This window comes from Xiphophorus maculatus, chromosome 22 (genome assembly GCF_002775205.1).
Source record: "Xiphophorus maculatus strain JP 163 A chromosome 22, X_maculatus-5.0-male, whole genome shotgun sequence".
Classification (NCBI taxonomy): Eukaryota; Metazoa; Chordata; class Actinopteri; order Cyprinodontiformes; family Poeciliidae; genus Xiphophorus; species Xiphophorus maculatus.
Genome location: NC_036464.1, coordinates 12,353,737 through 12,370,775, shown reverse-complemented (window position 1 = coordinate 12,370,775; position 17,039 = coordinate 12,353,737). Strand labels below are relative to the sequence as shown.

Sequence of the window (17,039 nt, the reverse complement as noted above, 5' to 3'; positions counted from 1 at the left end):
TAAGAATGTGAAACTACAGATTTTATTTACATATACAACTATCTTTTGAACAGCTAAAATGTCTGCAACTAAATCCATCAAAGTACCACCTCTAGCAACATAGGATAGTGTTGCTTTGATGACTTGGTGGCCTGAGGCCGATATCTGACCTGAAAAGCAACAGATAGTGGATCATATTAAGAGACTGGCCCCAGCTCTATGGCTGTGTATAATATTTTTTGTGGTACTTGCTAGACACAAGCAAAGTTAAAGTGGTGTCATGGTACACCTTTTATACACTCTCGGGTACTATGATTACATGCATCACTAGAGCAGTTATTTTTCTCTCAAAGTTGAAGACATGCTTGAAGACATACTTCATTAAACTTTGTAAACTCTGAGTGCTTATGGAAAGAAATGCATCCAAGTTATGACCTTCAGGAGAAAAAGAATAAATTCCAACTTTCTCTTGGACTTAGTGACACAGGAAGAAGTGCATATCTTTAAATGATGACTATAAAATGCTACAGCACCTTAAATTGTACTACAATAATTTATTCTATTTATAAAATAAATAGAATTATATAAATTCTACAGAATTCTATAGAATCAATCATCATACATCTTCACGTTTTAGATACTTTGAAACCAGGTCTTTTCCTTCACCTCCATAAAACAGAGCAATGCTCAAGAGAAAACCAAACAACTAGAATCTCACCTGACCACAGCAGCTAGTAATGTTCTGATGTTTTACCACCTGTCTGTAAGTTTACACTAAGGCTCACTGAAGGGTTATCTCCCTCAGCAGCCTGTGACAGGCGTAAATTTTAGATCTCAATAGGGCACGTCTTCATTTATGGTCTACCCACAGACATCTTCATTGTCTGCGGGTAAAGGCCAAATATGAACGTTGATGTTGTCTTCAACCAATATGCAATAAAAATTTAAAGCCATTCACAATGCGCTTACACTAAAAATTGAAGTAGCTTGGTTATGGATATTTTATTTTTTGCTTAAAAACTTTTAGTAGTGTAGTAGTTGACTTAAAATGGTACATTATATCATGCTGTAAAGCAAACAAAAGGCCCCTAAGAAAGCACCAACTGCTGGGTTAAAACACTGAACTGCCCCTGCTTGGTTCTGGTTCAATACAGCACACGAACGTCCCACCAACACCTTCTTCGGTAATATGAAAAATAAAATTAGATGTTGAAGCTTGTTAATCATTATTTCTTCCTCCTTTGAACTTGTAATAATACTGGTACAAAACATCTGTGGATGTCTTCTAATTGCTTTGTTAAATTTAGTCAGCTCTCTGCTAACTTTTCTATTACCCCGTGGTATTTTGCTGCAGTAGTAATTTGATATCTGAGCCAAAGAACAACACTCTGTACAAGCACTTTCACTTTTTGGGCTCATATTCAAGCACGTTCACTACTTCCGTCGTTTGTGGTGATTATATAATGCCCCAATGAGCTAATTCATAAAAAATGTTAACAGTTCTCAGTTCCTTTGGTTATTCTCTTGGGTGTCCTGGGGAAGCTTGAACACAACTGAAAAGGTAAAGTGCAAGATTCATAATACACAGTTGAAACCAGATATTTTCAGGAACAGTATTAAAAGACATATAACTTTAGGGTATGAATATAACCTGAGTTCTCTTATAATAATACAACTGTCTCATCTCCGTCTGAATGACCTCGTGAGAAACATAAACACTATCACAGTAATCCTGGACTACTGATGGGATGGGCCTTTTTTCTATTGTGAGAATCTTATGGGAGGACACCAAAGACTGAAGAAGCCTTTGGATGTAAAAACATTTCCAAAAAACAAAAGAAAAAGTCCAGTTGCTGTCTATTTAAGCATTTAGGATGGTCAGGTCCTGGATGACTGAGAATTTACACCAGTTTAAAGGCTATGCTGCAGAATACTAAGAAAATGAAAAGATGCCCAAAAAATGCCTCATTATTGTGGCATTTGGAGAGTTAAAACAAGAAAAGTTCAGTCTGATTTAATTTCACAGAATAAGAAAAAAGTGCATGTAAATATATAATTTAAACTTAAAGTTATGTTATTATGAATATTTCAGGTACATGATGGCATTTTATGGCACAGTTAAGTTACTGTGTTACCTTCTCTTGTCACAAAAATGCTGTTCATGTTAAACTTGATTTAAAAGAATTTTGACTTTGCAATTTGGCTCCTTGAAATTGGCCTCTGTCTCTTGGCCTCTGCCGCTCCAAGCGGCTGGTCCACAGGTGTGTCAATTATGAGGGAATATTAAACATAAAATAAATCTCAAAGTTTATTTCACACAATACTACACCCTCTCCCTTGCTTTTAATATTAAAACCAGGCTTACTTCTTGTGAGCACGTTTGCAATCATGCCGCAGTCCAGCTTGTGGCAAAAAGATAAAACGAGCAGGAAGATCAGTTTTGCTGAAACTGGTTGGATGGATTTTTTTTACATAAATGTAAAGGGCATTTCTAGCCAGCAAGAAAATGATAATGATGTCCCTGAATGAGATAAGGATGTTTGTCTGGCACTCTGAATGAGATCTTGATGGTGTTAGAGGGTCAGAAAAACTCCCAGTCGGATGAAAGATTTCGTCTGTTTACGCTGTTTGTATTCAGAGAATAGATGGTAACAATGAAGTGATATCACCAGCTGCAGTTTCATAGACAAATATAAATTAGTTTCTTTACAGCTGCATTAAAACATGCTTCATTTACCTGTGAGTTAAGTTACTGAATCTTGCATTTACCTCCTAATCCCATTGCTCTCGTCATTTATAGTAAAACGTCTATCACCTTATTGATGAAAAACTTAATAATCTACCTTTAAATCACAAAAGTCCCATTGTCTTTGTGTTATTTATTACTGCTACAGTAATAAATAACACAATGTACAATACATTGTGTTCTGGCTGAGAGATTACAGAAGAAGAGGGCTCTTAACAGATGATGGCTACAAAGCATATTTTTCACTGTTGGTTTCATCTGATGTTTAGCTTTATTGAAAAAGATGAGCATTTTATTATTTTATGGAAAGTTACATCTTAAATGCCAATTTATTTTTTCCATTTTATCAGATCAAGACATACAAGCATGCCAAAAAAACAATACAAACAAATAAAAAATCTATGATTTAAGAACAGCTTTGTAAAAATGGACTTGCGCCCCACCAGCTAAGTGTCAAACTGTGCTTTGATGTTCTTCTTTCTAACAAGAGTTCTCGACTGGAGATCTGTGTTGTCTGACAGAATGAGTTAGTAATGCTGTTTGAGAGCATAGTGTTTCTAACCTGCAGCACAACGCAAAAGAAATTTCACTTTTTTTTTTTTGGTTATTATCCTTATTGCTTTATGATTCATTAAAATTACTTGTGACGTTACAAGTAGCTCCCTGTGACATAATTTTAAGAAAGAGATTACGTAATAAAATGATTGACATGATGAAAAGCCATGCGTGATAAATCACAAAAATAATGTGGATGTGAATAAGTCGTGATCAATAATGGTGATCCTGTGTGTCAATTATTTCAATTTTGCATAGTTTAAATTGCAGTCTATGGATTAACATAGAAGCTAATCCAGTGTAGCTTCTATGTAAATTAGTTAGGTAAATTTCTGTTAACTGATTACTGGGGCATATTAGTTTATCTGCCATTTTGTCTTTATATGGTAATTTACCAAAACTTGACTTTATTTCACAAAAACTTTAGAAGTAAAAGTTGATGAGAAAAAAAGCATAGCATGAGCAGCGACTAGTGTGCACTGGTACCAGTGGCTCATTTAGCTCTTGACTCATCTTCAAAATGTCTTATGTTTAAATACATTTTCCCATGTTTTGTAACTGTGACCCAGAATAAAGCTGTACATGTAGGATGCCTGTCTTTTATGCTTTTAATTAGTAAAGACTTATTTCAGATAACTCGGATGCAAATCTAATAACTGTTTCTTTATTTTGCAGATGCAAGCCTCAGTAGAATACAAATATATAGCATGTTGAATCTGCTGCCATTGTTCAATGCTATGTGGATTTGTAATTCTCGTGGTATTTCTGAGAAGTGCAGGGTCAGTGTACCATTCACTTTATAATAGGCTCATGTGCAGCAATCATAGCCAGAGTGTCTTTTAGCCGGTAATTAAATCCTAGATAGATGTTGTACTTGTTGAACCCACAGAGAGAAAATGAGATGTAATGAGACACTAAAACAATCAGTAAATGTATGTATAAAATTCTTAACTTTATTAGTTAATTCTTTTTGTTTCTTCATGTTAAGAATTGACAAATGATACTGTGGTTACCCACTACATAATGTTGCGGTCTCCACACATTTGTACAACATTTAAATCCAAGCTATGCCCATATAAACCACTGTGCAAAGTGTGACAACCACACATCAAAAACTAGTTAAACAGCTTCTGTTACAGTCCTCTAAGCTGCACCTTTGCAGAGAAGTACAGATTAAACGGTGCATGTTTCACAGTAATTGGAGGAGTTACTGTCAAACATATACTTTACGTCTGTTGTCTTCTTTGATGGTGCGCTTTTTATGGGTTGTAAATAATCCTCTGAGAATGACATTCCTGAATCTGCTATGAAGTCTGTACTTTTGATTTTACTGTCAAAAACAAATAGTACTGAAACAGAGCAAAGGTGATGCAAAAACACACAAATAACACAAACTCTTTGTGTTCCAACAGCTTGATTATATTCATGTTTACCCAAATGTCAGTGCAGCAGGTAACTGATCGTGGGACTTGCTAAGACTTGTCAGCAGCAGCCGAGAACACCCTGAAGACTTGGGTGTCACCACAGGTGACTCATAAGGAGGAAACTTCAGGACAAAAAAACTATTGATAACTTTGTGGTGGGGAAAGAAGCATATCCAGACACTGTGAAGGTGAAAATCTTTCAGTCAAGCGTATAAAAAGGTATATAAGTAAGTATATAAATGTCTTATACAAGACGAGAGCAAAGAGTTCAACACAAAACATCTAGCTTGTAAGTTCTTACCTACAGATTCAGTACATTTCTTTCATACCCACTGAGTCTATAAGCATGATAAACTCAAGACATGACATAAACCATGAGGTCAAAGAACCAAGAAGTCAAAGTTCAACATAGTCTTTAAACAATAGTCAGCAACGACATTTATCAGCACACACCCAAGATTAAAGGCATAACAAGCCGTACTGCAGATATCTCTCTCTTCCTGCCTTCTGTTCTTGAAGCACACAGAAGGAACAGACTGTTGAAAGACTGTTGTTATTAATCACAAACTTAACTGAATAAATGTGATTCAATGCGCCATTTCTCAACTTTTTAAAATATCTGCTGTACTTAAAATCAATTTCTGATGTTTTAGCAAGAGCTTATAAAAGTATTCCAATGAATTGCTTAATTTTTCTGTGCACACAAAGTGCCATCTTATATAACTCCCAAATTGCAGCAGCTCATTTTTAAAAGGAATTTAATGAATGATTTTGTTTTCAAAGAAAGAAAGGATTCTGCTTTTTCAAAAATGTCAAAGTGTTGTTATAAATATGCATAATGGTAAATGGCCTGTTCTTGGATAGCATTTCACCAAGTCAAGAGGACCCAAAAGGTTTCCAGTCAACACTCTTTCACTCACGCCTGCACACACCAAACACATTCACACACTAATCATTGAATTGAATCTTAAGCTCCAGATAGGAGGAGTCTCTGCATAAACCACCTGTACTGTGACTTCCCAGGGCATTTTATTGGGTGTTGAGAATGTGTGAGGTGTTATTTAACCAAATGTTATATGAAGCCTGTGGAGAGTTTTGAAATGCAAAACCTGCATGCTTGCCCAGGATAAAAAAAAGCTCAAGGGCTGATAACATATAGACGGGGTAAGAGTTTTTTCACCTCATGGTTGTTAAAACATTTTCTGTGAACAGCTGTCTTTCAAAGCAGCCTGTTCTACAGGTATAATGTAACATGTTGAGTCATGTTTTTTTTTTTTTTTTTGCTCTGGGTTTGTCTGTGTCTGTTATTTTATGACATAGACTAAGGAAAATGAAACCTTATCTTGAAATTTAACCAAACTACAGAAAGTTCTTAGGTTACTTCAAAAGGAAGTTCTGACCTGACCTCCAACTTTCTCAGATTTTTATCCAATTCAACAGGTGTCAACATGTTCTGGGAAAACAAGTTTGATCCACGAAGGTCCCATCTTACAGCACTGAAAGGATCTGCTGCAAACATTTTGGTGCCAGATACCACACCAGGTTTTTGTTCTGTAATTGCATTAAGGATCTGCAGAGAAGTTCTTTTAGGCTGGAAAATGAGGCCCATAAGAGCTTAGTTCTTATGTTATGTCTAATTTAGACATGTTTTACTGTAGAGGCCTTTACAGAAGATACACAAAACTAATTCAGACTCAATTTAACTATTGTGAGAAAGATAATGTTACATTCATTTGAAGCATGCAGAATGCAATTTCATTTTACAAGGTGTCTTCTGTTGTTTTTTTTTAGAATGTAAATTTCTTTCCTGCAGAAAAGTGCAATACAAATAATCTGCCATGCCTTGCCTTTTGAGTAGCAGAATAAATAAACTCCATTAATAAAGTCAAGACAGACCTTTTGTTGTTGAGTTTAGGTAATGTTCCTTTTATCCTTTGTTTGCTATAAGGCTTTGTATTCCTTTATGCATGAGCTTTGATTCGATCTAAAGGAAACAATTTACACTTAATATCAGATATTGAGCATTTTTGTAAGAAGTAGGGATTCTATGGCTGATGACATTTGATTAAATGTATTGCCGGAGATTCTTCAATCAAAACATATCTGAATGTTTTAAACCATGTTTAATGAACTTTGTGTTAAATCAAGGCTGGCTCTGACAAAATATACTGTCCTGCATATAAATGTATTCAAAATTTACTTCTTGAAAATGTTCAAGTTTAGATATGGTGTAACCTCAAATTTTATGGTATTTTTATTTTACAGGTAAAGATCTACAAAATAAAATGTTGTTTTTTTTCTCTAAATATTCATGCACTAACACTTCGACCATTTATTGTTTTTACAATGATACAGATTTTTTCTGTGGAAAAATTATAACTTGCATTATCGTTCTGCTCTGTGGCTCCCATAAAGTCACATCAAGTGAAAAAGCCTCAACTTCCCATGAAGAATACAGACTTCATATAAAGAAACTCTTTGTCCAAGTATTGACACAGTTAGGGCACAAAATGCTGAACAAGAATTCACAAATTGACATTTTTATCTCTCATCTGCACACTCCAGTGAACAAGAACTAATAAACAAAATGGAAAAAGACTGTGTACTCATCCAGGAAATGTTTGCAACTGAGATAAATAGGTGATAAAATTGATAAAATTAACTAAATTCTACCTTAACTAGTTATTATTAGGTCACGGATGATGGATTTAATCTCCAGGAGTCCCAGAACAGTGTAAGCAGCTGACAGAACTAATGCTGAAGCATTCACTAAAACCTCATGTCGTCACTATCTTGACTTTCCTTAGTGTGAACTTTGTTCTTGTAGACAAGATGGGGAGTGGCTTAATGTCTCAAACAGGTTTATGTCTGCCTAGGAGCCAGTTTCAAACCGGACTATTTGCATGTTGAAACAGGAATCCATGCCCTCCCACTTCAGACTGCTGATCGAGTTCAGATGCCTCCTGTCTTTGTCTCTCCCAGCTGGATCTCAGAAGCCTCCCCAATACTGGACACAAGCTAAATGGAAGTGGGATATTTTACGAGCAGTCTTGGGGATTTCCACAAAGGTCACTATCAAAATGTAAGTCATTGTTGAACATAGCACTCCTATGACTACTTTTTTGTGCTTTGGGACTCTTTAAGAAGAAAAAGTTTTTTTTGTTTTTTTAAATATAGCAACTTATTTCCCTGGAATGTGAGAGTTTGGAATAAAATGTGTGACTAAAGAGTCTTTCTCTAGGTTGTGTTTTAATTAGTGGATAAAATTTATTAATGCTGCTACAACAGTTTTTTTGACATTTTAAAATATGTGCTTACATGCTCCTTTCACATCTACATCTTGGTTTTTCAAAGTGCAAGTTTTATTTGTCAAACAACAATTTTCATTAAGAAAAGTTCAACATTTTCTGCTAAATAGTCAGAAAATGTCAATGGCTTCAAATCCGTCTGATTATTACTGATCAGACTCTGAATGAATGTTGAATCTGCTGATCAGCTTTGTATATTTTGGCAACTACTTCAGCCTAACATGAACATGTTAAAAAAATAGATTAATGTACAGAGAGATAAGAGATAAAATAAAAACTCATCATTACATTTGTGGGAATGAAAAACAGACTATTTAAAAATTTTAAATTTTATATACTTTTTCGCTATTACAGAATACATGAGTTCTGTATAATTTTTAAAAAATCCCCAGAGGTGTGAACTTCAAGTGGGAAAGTTAGGGAGCTTAAATCATTCAAATCCAAGATGGCTGCCATATGTCCAAAACAAAGTGTTTGAAGCAATAATAATATGTTTAGTTGTACTTTTCATTGTTTGTATCTTATTAATTCTTTCATACACAGATTGCTGTGTATGAAATACCTGCCAGTAGTCACATTGAGTTTGAATAAACATAGATAAAATGCACAAATATATAATTAGCAATGTGCATATCTAATGGTAATTAGCTTGTAATTGAGCATAGCAGTTATATTCCACTGATTCTTCCTCTTGCCATGAAAACGTGGTTAAGTTTGGGTCAAAGTTATTCCTGGACTGATGGTCGCACTTCAGCCATAAGTATCCCACTTCCGTGTAAAGTTGGAGTACTTCAAATATTCCTCGCCGCACTTTGCTTTTCTAGTTGAAGCCAGGATTATTTATTTGTTCTTAGGTGCAACAGTAGTTGACATACCACAACAGCACCATGTGATTTGGCTGTATTTGAGAATGATAGGCTATTTAAAAAAAAAAAAAAAATTCTCAAAGATCTATTTCTTTTCTTTCTATTTTTAAAATACAAATGTGTTCCATTGTTATACTTTAAGTTTTTAAATGTTTGTTTACATTTGGATTGGGCTGTCACCATTTTAATTTATCTGTATTTAAAACTCTTATTTTTTTTTTGCCAAATCAAATAATCAACTTGAATAGACTGCAATTAAAACATTTCGCACAACAAAGAAAATTTAAGAAATTGACACCAACATCCCTTTTTCCATAAATGCACCAGAATTTTTTATTTTGTTTTGATGTTTGCTCACTGACAGGACCTTGTGTCTCTATTACCTTCAACAGGTCGTAAACAAACAGTCCGGGGAGATGGATTCTTCAGAGTTTTCCCTGGTGTCATCACTGAAAGGCGAGGTTAAACATGAGGATTTTGTCCAGCCTCATTATAAAGAGTCATATCGCCTGGCCATCGATCGTCTTATTAAAGACGGCAGAGACAGTTATTCTGAGTTCCTAAAAGAAGAACGTATTGTGAGCTTCCTCTCAGAAGATGAGATTGTCTTTCTCACCTCTAATGTAGAACAGTTGCCATCCCAAAACCAGACAGAAGAAATCATTGACCCAACAGACAACCAGTCGTCATCTGGGACGTACTGGCCCACTCACTCAGATGTGGAAACGCCAAATTTGGATTTAGGTTGGCCACATGTCCAGCATGAAAAACATCCAACTAATATCAATCTGCTCTACCATCCACCTAGACTCAATAACCCGACCATAAAGGAGGTGATCCGGAAGCATATTCAGGATGCAAGAACGGTAATTAAAACAGCCTGCAACTGTACACTTACAGAGGCAGCAGAACTAAAAAAAAAAAAAATCAGGCCCTTTCCACTTTAAAGCAGTTGTTTTACAATATGGATTTTCTACGGTTTGTGTCCACCATCCACATTAAACACAGTTTTTTGTAAGAAAAAATGCTTTTCAATTGAAAACCACCCATTCAGGATTTTTTGCATGGAATTCTCCATTTAAGCCCCGAAGCAGTTATATCAGAATAAACTGCAGTAGTTGGACTTATTGTCCACTGACTTAATGTCAGTACAAAACCATAAACAATGTAAATCAACATCAATCTTAACTCCATTTAAACCCTAAAATTTCTGTTTCTGTGATTGTCCAAAGTATGTTGCAAGCTCTCCCTCCCTCAATGCAGCCAGATTGCTGCTGACTACTGCTGCTCTTCATTTCAGAGTAAGGGAGTGTCTTCTGGGCTGGATTAGGAAATATCTGGTTCTACAGCTTTGTTTCTTAAGGAAACACAAAGAACCATTTTCCAGAAATGCCACAAAGTCGCAAGGCCAAATCTTTCTCAAATTCTCAGTTACCGTCATAAGACTTAGTCAGAGGACATAAGAAACAAATTCTGTTTCATAAAACTGTGTAAGATTTGGATATTCTAGAGGTTACTTATAACACCTCTGGCTGCTGAAATACAAAGTTTTTAAAGCAAAAAAGGGCTTGTTCTAAATGGGTCGAAGAGCTTTCAAAACTCAAATTTCTGTGACTATTTCTCATCCAGTTTAAATCAAATGTTTGACAGACATATCAAAATATTTAAATACACTTAGTTTTTTTTATTAATACTTAATATCTATTAGGGGTTATAGTTAAAATGACAATTACTTTTAGGTTTTAAAATTTAACAAATCAAATTGTATGTGTTCTATTGTCAAATTGTGTGTACTGAACAAAAAGAAAATACTTTAGTTTAACCAATAATTTCACCACAAAAACAGGAATAAATTGTAAACACCATTTTTACCACTATTCTCAGGGGTAAAATAAAATTTTTACAAGTTTTATAATAAGAACTTGTAAAAACAATTTTTTGAAATCTCTCCTAACTGAAATAGTAAATGCTTTTGGTATTGATAAATATTCTGTGACATGCTTCTTTCACTTTTTTACTATAAAGCTGTGTTTGCAATACACATTGCATGTCCTTATTTGATCTTTGATGTTAGAACATGTGTACATTTGTTAGTGCTAGATCCTGTTTTAATTTATTTGCAGATGCATAGATGTAATTGCAATTGAATGACAAAATGCTCCATATTCATTCTGAATTCATTCTGCTTTCTCTTTGAAGGTCATTGCTATTGTGATGGACAAGTTCACAGATGTTGATATTTTCAAAGAAATTGTGGATGCTTCTATGCGAGGTGTGTCGGTCTACGTGTTGTTAGATGACGACAATTTTAAAAGCTTCCTCAAGATGGCAGATGATCACGATATCAAACTACAGCAGCTAAGAGTGAGTTCATAAAATATGTAAAATGTAAAAAATGGCCAGTAAGCGGAACATATTTATTGCTATGTCTATATATATATAATTACATTTGTTCAAATTAAATGTAATTTGAACAGTGTCAGTGTTCACAAATTACATCTAAGTTGTCACGTTACTTAGATGTGACCAAACTGAACTGAAAGAGAGAGATGCCTGCTGCCTGATAGTTGACTTTGTACATTGTATAGAACCTCACCACTTACGTTTTGTGCCTGCAAAAGCTGGAAAACTGTTGTGCAAAACAGGTCTCGTCTTTTGTGACATGACAAGAGGAATGATTATTTGATGATACATGTTTTTTTTGGGGGGGTGGAGTAATAATTATTACCAAGGTATTCAAAAGTGTCAAACACACCCTTAAAATTTCCCTTTGAGAGCACATTACGTGCCAATAAAACAGGAACTCAGTGACTCATCAAACTGAAGGCAACATATTGTGCAGAAGGCCTTACATGAACTTTTGTTTGTTGTTAGCTGTTGTGATTTTAAAGCTGACATGATCCTTTCACTTCTCTGGCAACAGAACATGAGGGTGCGCACAGTGAACGGTCCGGACTACCTCTGTCAATCAGGAGCCAAATTTCATGGAGCAATGGAGCAGAGGTTTCTTTTAATCGATTGCCACACAGCAATTTATGGCTCGTACAGGTAAATAATGTAACAGTATAACTGGGAAACTTTCTGAATGTGCTGCGTTGTGCACAAGACATAGTAATGCATTCAATGTCAGAGTTCAAACACTGTAGAAATAATTTCTCACCGACATTTTGTGAAAAAGTTTAGATCTTGTACTTCTGAGAATAATTTTTTGAGGGTTTAGTAATTGTTTATTTTATGCCAAGCTTTTAAAAAGTCGTAAAAACCAACCCAGCACCAAAAGCATTTAATTAATTGCATTTAATGAACAGTTGGATTTTTTTTTTATTATCTCTAAGTCAAATAAGTTAAGATTTGTTTGGTCTTGTTGTTACAGCTTCTCTTGGTCTTTTGAGAAGATCCATCTGAGCATGGTTCAGGTCATCACAGGCCGGCTTGTAAAGTCCTACGATGAGGAGTTTCGAACACTTTACGCCCGGTCGATGGTACGAGCTGAGCTCGGTACCCCATTGGAAGGGACAAACAACATCAGCTTTCTTGGGCAGCATATGTTGTCGAGACATCATTCTGCTCCAAAGATTGGACGAAATGACCAGATGAGGCATTCCTTGGATGTAGTAAATTGGAAAACCTGTGAAATGAAATCTGGGACAAGAGACAGGCTCATTAAAGAGGATGGTAAATTCCTTAGTCCCTTTAAGAAGACACCACAGTTGGAACTTGAAACCCTAGATGAGATGAATTTGTGTAAAAGGCACAGTTACGCCTGGGAAACACAAGATGGATGCATCCCACAGAACATGAGGCCTAGAGGAAGCAACTGGAATATCCATGGAGACTCTAGCATTCTACCACACAATTACGCAATGGATAATTATTTGCAAGTACAACAAATACGCAGAGGTCAACACATGCGTCAGTCTTATAATGGCCTTGATAAACAAGTCCTTTCCATGCAACAAAACTTGCCAACATTGGAGAAAACTTCAAAGTCGTTCATGCGCACATGGAGGATTGAATCTTATCTTAAAAATCCTGATGCTCCATCTCCAGACACATTTGACTATCTAGACCAGTTTGAACCCGTGGATAAAGCTAACTCCTTCATGCAGGGACATATGCGTAACTCGATTGCTCTCAGGTGCCCCATACCACAAATCCTAGAGCCAAGCAGACTAATAAACCCCTCTTCATGCCTTACTGGTTACTCAGCAACACCCAATGCTCCTCTGCACCACAGTTCAATGCAGTGGGATGCTGCAGCAGCTGAGAACAGAATGAACACCAATGAAATCATGTTAAAGCGAAAGAGCTTGCAAATTTTAGACAACTTTGACAGCTACAGCTCAGGTAAAAACTCTCACCACTCTACATATTCCAGTTTAAGCAGAAGTAAACATGGGCAGATAATTACAAACCCAGACATGTTGACAGACAGTTGGCAGAAGAGGCACAGTGTGGCTGATCCAAGGTCAAGCACGGAGCACCCATATGAAACCTCGGGTCACATGTATGGACATTTTGTCAGGACAGAAGTAAACAGGAGCACTGCGGAGATCCCTGTTCAGAATGGTGGTTATAAAACGAGCATGAATGAAGATCAACGATCTCTGTCCCACTATGATGTTAAGAATATTGCAGACAAAAAGGGCCCAAATAATCGTATTTGGCACAAACCCCCAACCAGGACTGTCTCTGCAGCAGCCCTTATTCTCAGTAACAAAGAATTGGCAAACAAATCCAAAAGTATGAATTCTCAGCCCATGCCAAAGAATAGCTCCAAGAAAATTCAATCTTTGTTGAACATACCAGAGAGGAAAGAGGATTTCAGAACCATGGAGACAGCAAGTCTCAATTCTTGTGAAAGCAGTGACACCTTAACAGCTGATGATGACGCAAGATCAACTCAAAGTGGAGGAAAACATCAGCAAAGTTCAACCAGTTCTGTCAAGTCATCACCAGAAAGCCATTTAAAGTCTGAAAAGCCACAAGTCAAAACAGAAGAACAACAAGATCACCAAGTAAACCCTCCCTCTAAGACTACCATACAGAAAAAACCCTCATTTCTTGGAAGAAACACTAAGCCGGCAGCTGAGAATCGTGTGTACAGCAGGTTTGAACCTTTCTGCTCACTTGAAAAGAATAGCTCTTTGTTGCCTGGTTCCAAACGTGCACAGTCCAAAAGCCTTCCGAGAGGTGAAGCAGCCTTCGAAGCCAGCCACAATCAGGCAACACGTGGACACCAGGAGAACAAGCTGGAGAAATTCTTCCACAGAGTGGGAAATTTGTTAAATAAGAACAAATAGTGAGGGCTGCTTTCATGACACTCAAGCTACATAGGTTGCCTATTGTTGATGCCCATTAGATTGTCAAGTATTTTGATATTATTTTTTACCTTTTGTATTGAAAAATGATAATAAAACAGGGTACACTGATGTATATTACAGATTTTAGTGATTTAGAAATACCACCTCAGTCTTTGCTCTGCCATGAATTAAAATGCTGTCAAAAATATTTGCATTAGCAGATGGTCATTTTGTCAGGTCACATATGTATCTTTTCTTTTGCTGGAACTGCAGCTGTGCAGGGTGAACATACCTCACTGATTTCTGCATAGACTTTGTGTTATTGAGGGTTGACAGCTGCTCCATGTACAGACATAAAAAAATATAATAGACATGCAAACTCATCAGACATTCGGACAAGCATTTCTTACTAGTCTATGTTTTAAAAAAGCTTCACAATGCAGTGAAGTAGGGCACAATACTGTGAGAAGGAATGCACATTGTGTACTTTTCTTAAATAATTCTTAATCTTCCATTCATTTTATGAAAAATCAACAGGGACTTCAGTAATGGGATTACTTTGTTTACAGAATGGTGCACCGTAATGTGAAAACTCTTTGTATGTACGGACATGAGAAGCCAAGAAAGAGTACGTCTTAGCTTCACTTTAGAGATGTCGACAGTTTTTATTTCTTAGGGGATGAAATGAATGTGCTCAGAGATAATGCACTTTTAAATGAATGTCTTGTAGAGGGGCGGATGAGGGTTTGTGTGTCAATGTTACTGTATAGTAAACACACTGCAGTCTGGAAAAGTTTTCTTTTATTTTCTATTGTGTTTATTTATTATCTCAGTAAACATTTTTCTAATGAATTTTGAATGTAAGTTTAAATGTTTTTCTTTGGTGGCTAGTGATTTATAACTTGTGGCCTCATTAAAACATCAATAGACGAGCATTTTCATTGTAGTTCACCAATATTTTGTAAATATGCTAATATGCCCATACATTATTAGCTGTGAAACTTTTTTATATTGGTGAAATTGCTCTTTGCCCAGGGTAGCATTTGCCTTTAGATAAAATTTTCTCTTATGATGCCATGTCATTTGCACATGGAATTCATTTTCTATACCCCATTTGCCTGCTGAGTTAATGAACAGTAGAATAGGCTTAACTTGGAGCTTTTAATTGTACACCAATGGAATATATATAGGCTATATATATTTTTAACCCCTCCAGGGGGTCTTTTTGTGGGCTCTAGAGTCCCTTTTTATGAAGTAGGCTGACAGGAAGGATAGGGGGGAAGACATGCTTTAAACGTCACCGGCTCCGGGGGTCGAACCCGCGACAGCTGCGTCGAGGACTTGAGGCCTCCAAATGTGGGTCGCGCTGACCCCTACGCCACCACGGCACACCCACCAATGGAAAATATTATCATGCCTTAATCCAACTTTAAGACTAAAATCTTCATACACCAAATAACCACTGTGTTAGGCAGAATGTTTCAGCAGAATGAAAACCATAAATCCAATGAACAAACCAGCAGGGGACAGGAAGAGGAAAGAGAGAAAATAGAGTACTGACCAGTAAGAAGTTTGAGCAAGAGAAGGGTTTAAACACTGTGATGGTGAATGCTGGAACAAAAGGTTTGGGCTGATGAGCTTACAGGTTGCAGGTGTGAGGAGACAGTAAATGGCACGGACGTTAGGGTTAGAGTACACAAGAGACAAAGAAATGAATCTAACATTAAAGAAAAACTAGAGCTAAGAAACACAATTAGAGTAACAAGGAATAACTAGAGACAAGAAATAAACATAATATACTAGAATAACTAAGAAAGGACTGAGCCAAAGTAAAACACAAACACGGCTGAGCTGATAAAAAAAAAAAAAAGAACTACGGAAGACAGAAATGAACAAAACCGAATTAAACAAACTGAGATCCTAACTGTAATAATTTGCTTTGGCACACATCGTTTCAAACAACTAAACAACATGTGTCATTTCTTTACATATATTAATTGAGGATGGTGAATCATAGGAAAATTATATGAGATCCTGTGTTCATCAGAAACAAAGGAATGTTTTCTTAGCAATCAGACTCCTAAGAAAAAAAGAAAGCCAGCTAGTGGCGATATCATGTGACAGCAGTCGGAAATTTATAGAGATAAACCTCAATCAGCTCTGGTGAAACACTGGGATGAAAAATCCCTGCCTTGGGACACAAGCTTCTGTCATTCAGCTCTCTCCCCCCCGTGAGTCTAGCTTCTTAGCTCCAGTTCATAAAAAAAGAAAAAAAAGAGAAACTGAAAATAAACAGACTGGAAGTTGGATCTCAGAGTTGCTTGTCTATAACTCCAGAATTTGGAGAATAAACAAAACAACATTCTCAGTTTTCCCAATTTCCAGTTTACAAATTAAGATGTATGATGTTAGTGGTACATCCACTGTTTGAAATAGTGCTACTCATGTTTTCTCAAAGCCACACATTTAATTGCTTAGTTACTGAAAGGAAGCCAGCAGAAAATATAAAAGTTTTGTTCCAGCTGCTTTGTTGCACAGCAAATATAAGCAGGAGCAAATAACATGAGCATGTATAAAACGGATGAATTTGTCAGAAATATATTTTCTATATCACTTTCAGCCGAATGGTGCAAATGATGATTCCTGACATATAGAATGCTACATTACAGGATGATGAAATCTACTCAAAGCTTATTTTGTTTGGTTACTTTTTAGATTTATATGCAGTCCTTATCCTTATCCTGAACTTTTAGTGGGAAGGATCGAACAGCAGGACAAGGCAGTGCTATAGTCTATGCAATTGCTTGATTCAATCTTAAAAAAATAAACAGTAATCATCCCAAGCATCTTCCCGTAGT

At 36.2% G+C, this 17,039-nt stretch overlaps 1 protein-coding gene and 1 long non-coding RNA gene across 2 annotated transcripts; both read left to right on the top strand.

The window, feature by feature from the left end:
* The first annotated feature begins 5,757 nt into the window (after window positions 1–5,757).
* Window positions 5,758–6,985, top strand: LOC111606677. Its single transcript, XR_002752211.1, has 2 exons — window positions 5,758–5,868; window positions 6,145–6,985. It is a non-coding gene; the product is annotated as an uncharacterized LOC111606677 (long non-coding RNA).
* A 115-nt stretch (window positions 6,986–7,100) lies between these two features.
* fam83b (family with sequence similarity 83 member B) lies at window positions 7,101–15,033 on the top strand. Its single transcript, XM_005811895.3, has 5 exons — window positions 7,101–7,786; window positions 9,271–9,744; window positions 11,078–11,242; window positions 11,802–11,926; window positions 12,252–15,033. The coding sequence occupies exons 1-5, from the start codon at window positions 7,727–7,729 to the stop codon at window positions 14,179–14,181; spliced, it is 2,754 nt and encodes a 917-aa protein (XP_005811952.2). The 5' UTR covers window positions 7,101–7,726; the 3' UTR covers window positions 14,182–15,033.
* The last annotated feature ends 2,006 nt before the right edge of the window (window positions 15,034–17,039 follow it).

What these genes read in the sequence shown, in the direction of transcription:
- fam83b (XM_005811895.3), top strand. Translation starts at nt 7,727, where the DNA reads ATGGAAGTGGGATATTTTACGAGCAGTCTTGGGGATTTCCACAAAGGT. An exon ending in ACAAAGGTCACTATCAAAAT is followed by an intron (nt 7,787 to 9,270) that starts GTAAGTCATTGT and finishes TACCTTCAACAG; the next exon opens with GTCGTAAACAAACAGTCCGG. An exon ending in GCAATTTATGGCTCGTACAG is followed by an intron (nt 11,927 to 12,251) that starts GTAAATAATGTA and finishes TTGTTGTTACAG; the next exon opens with CTTCTCTTGGTCTTTTGAGA.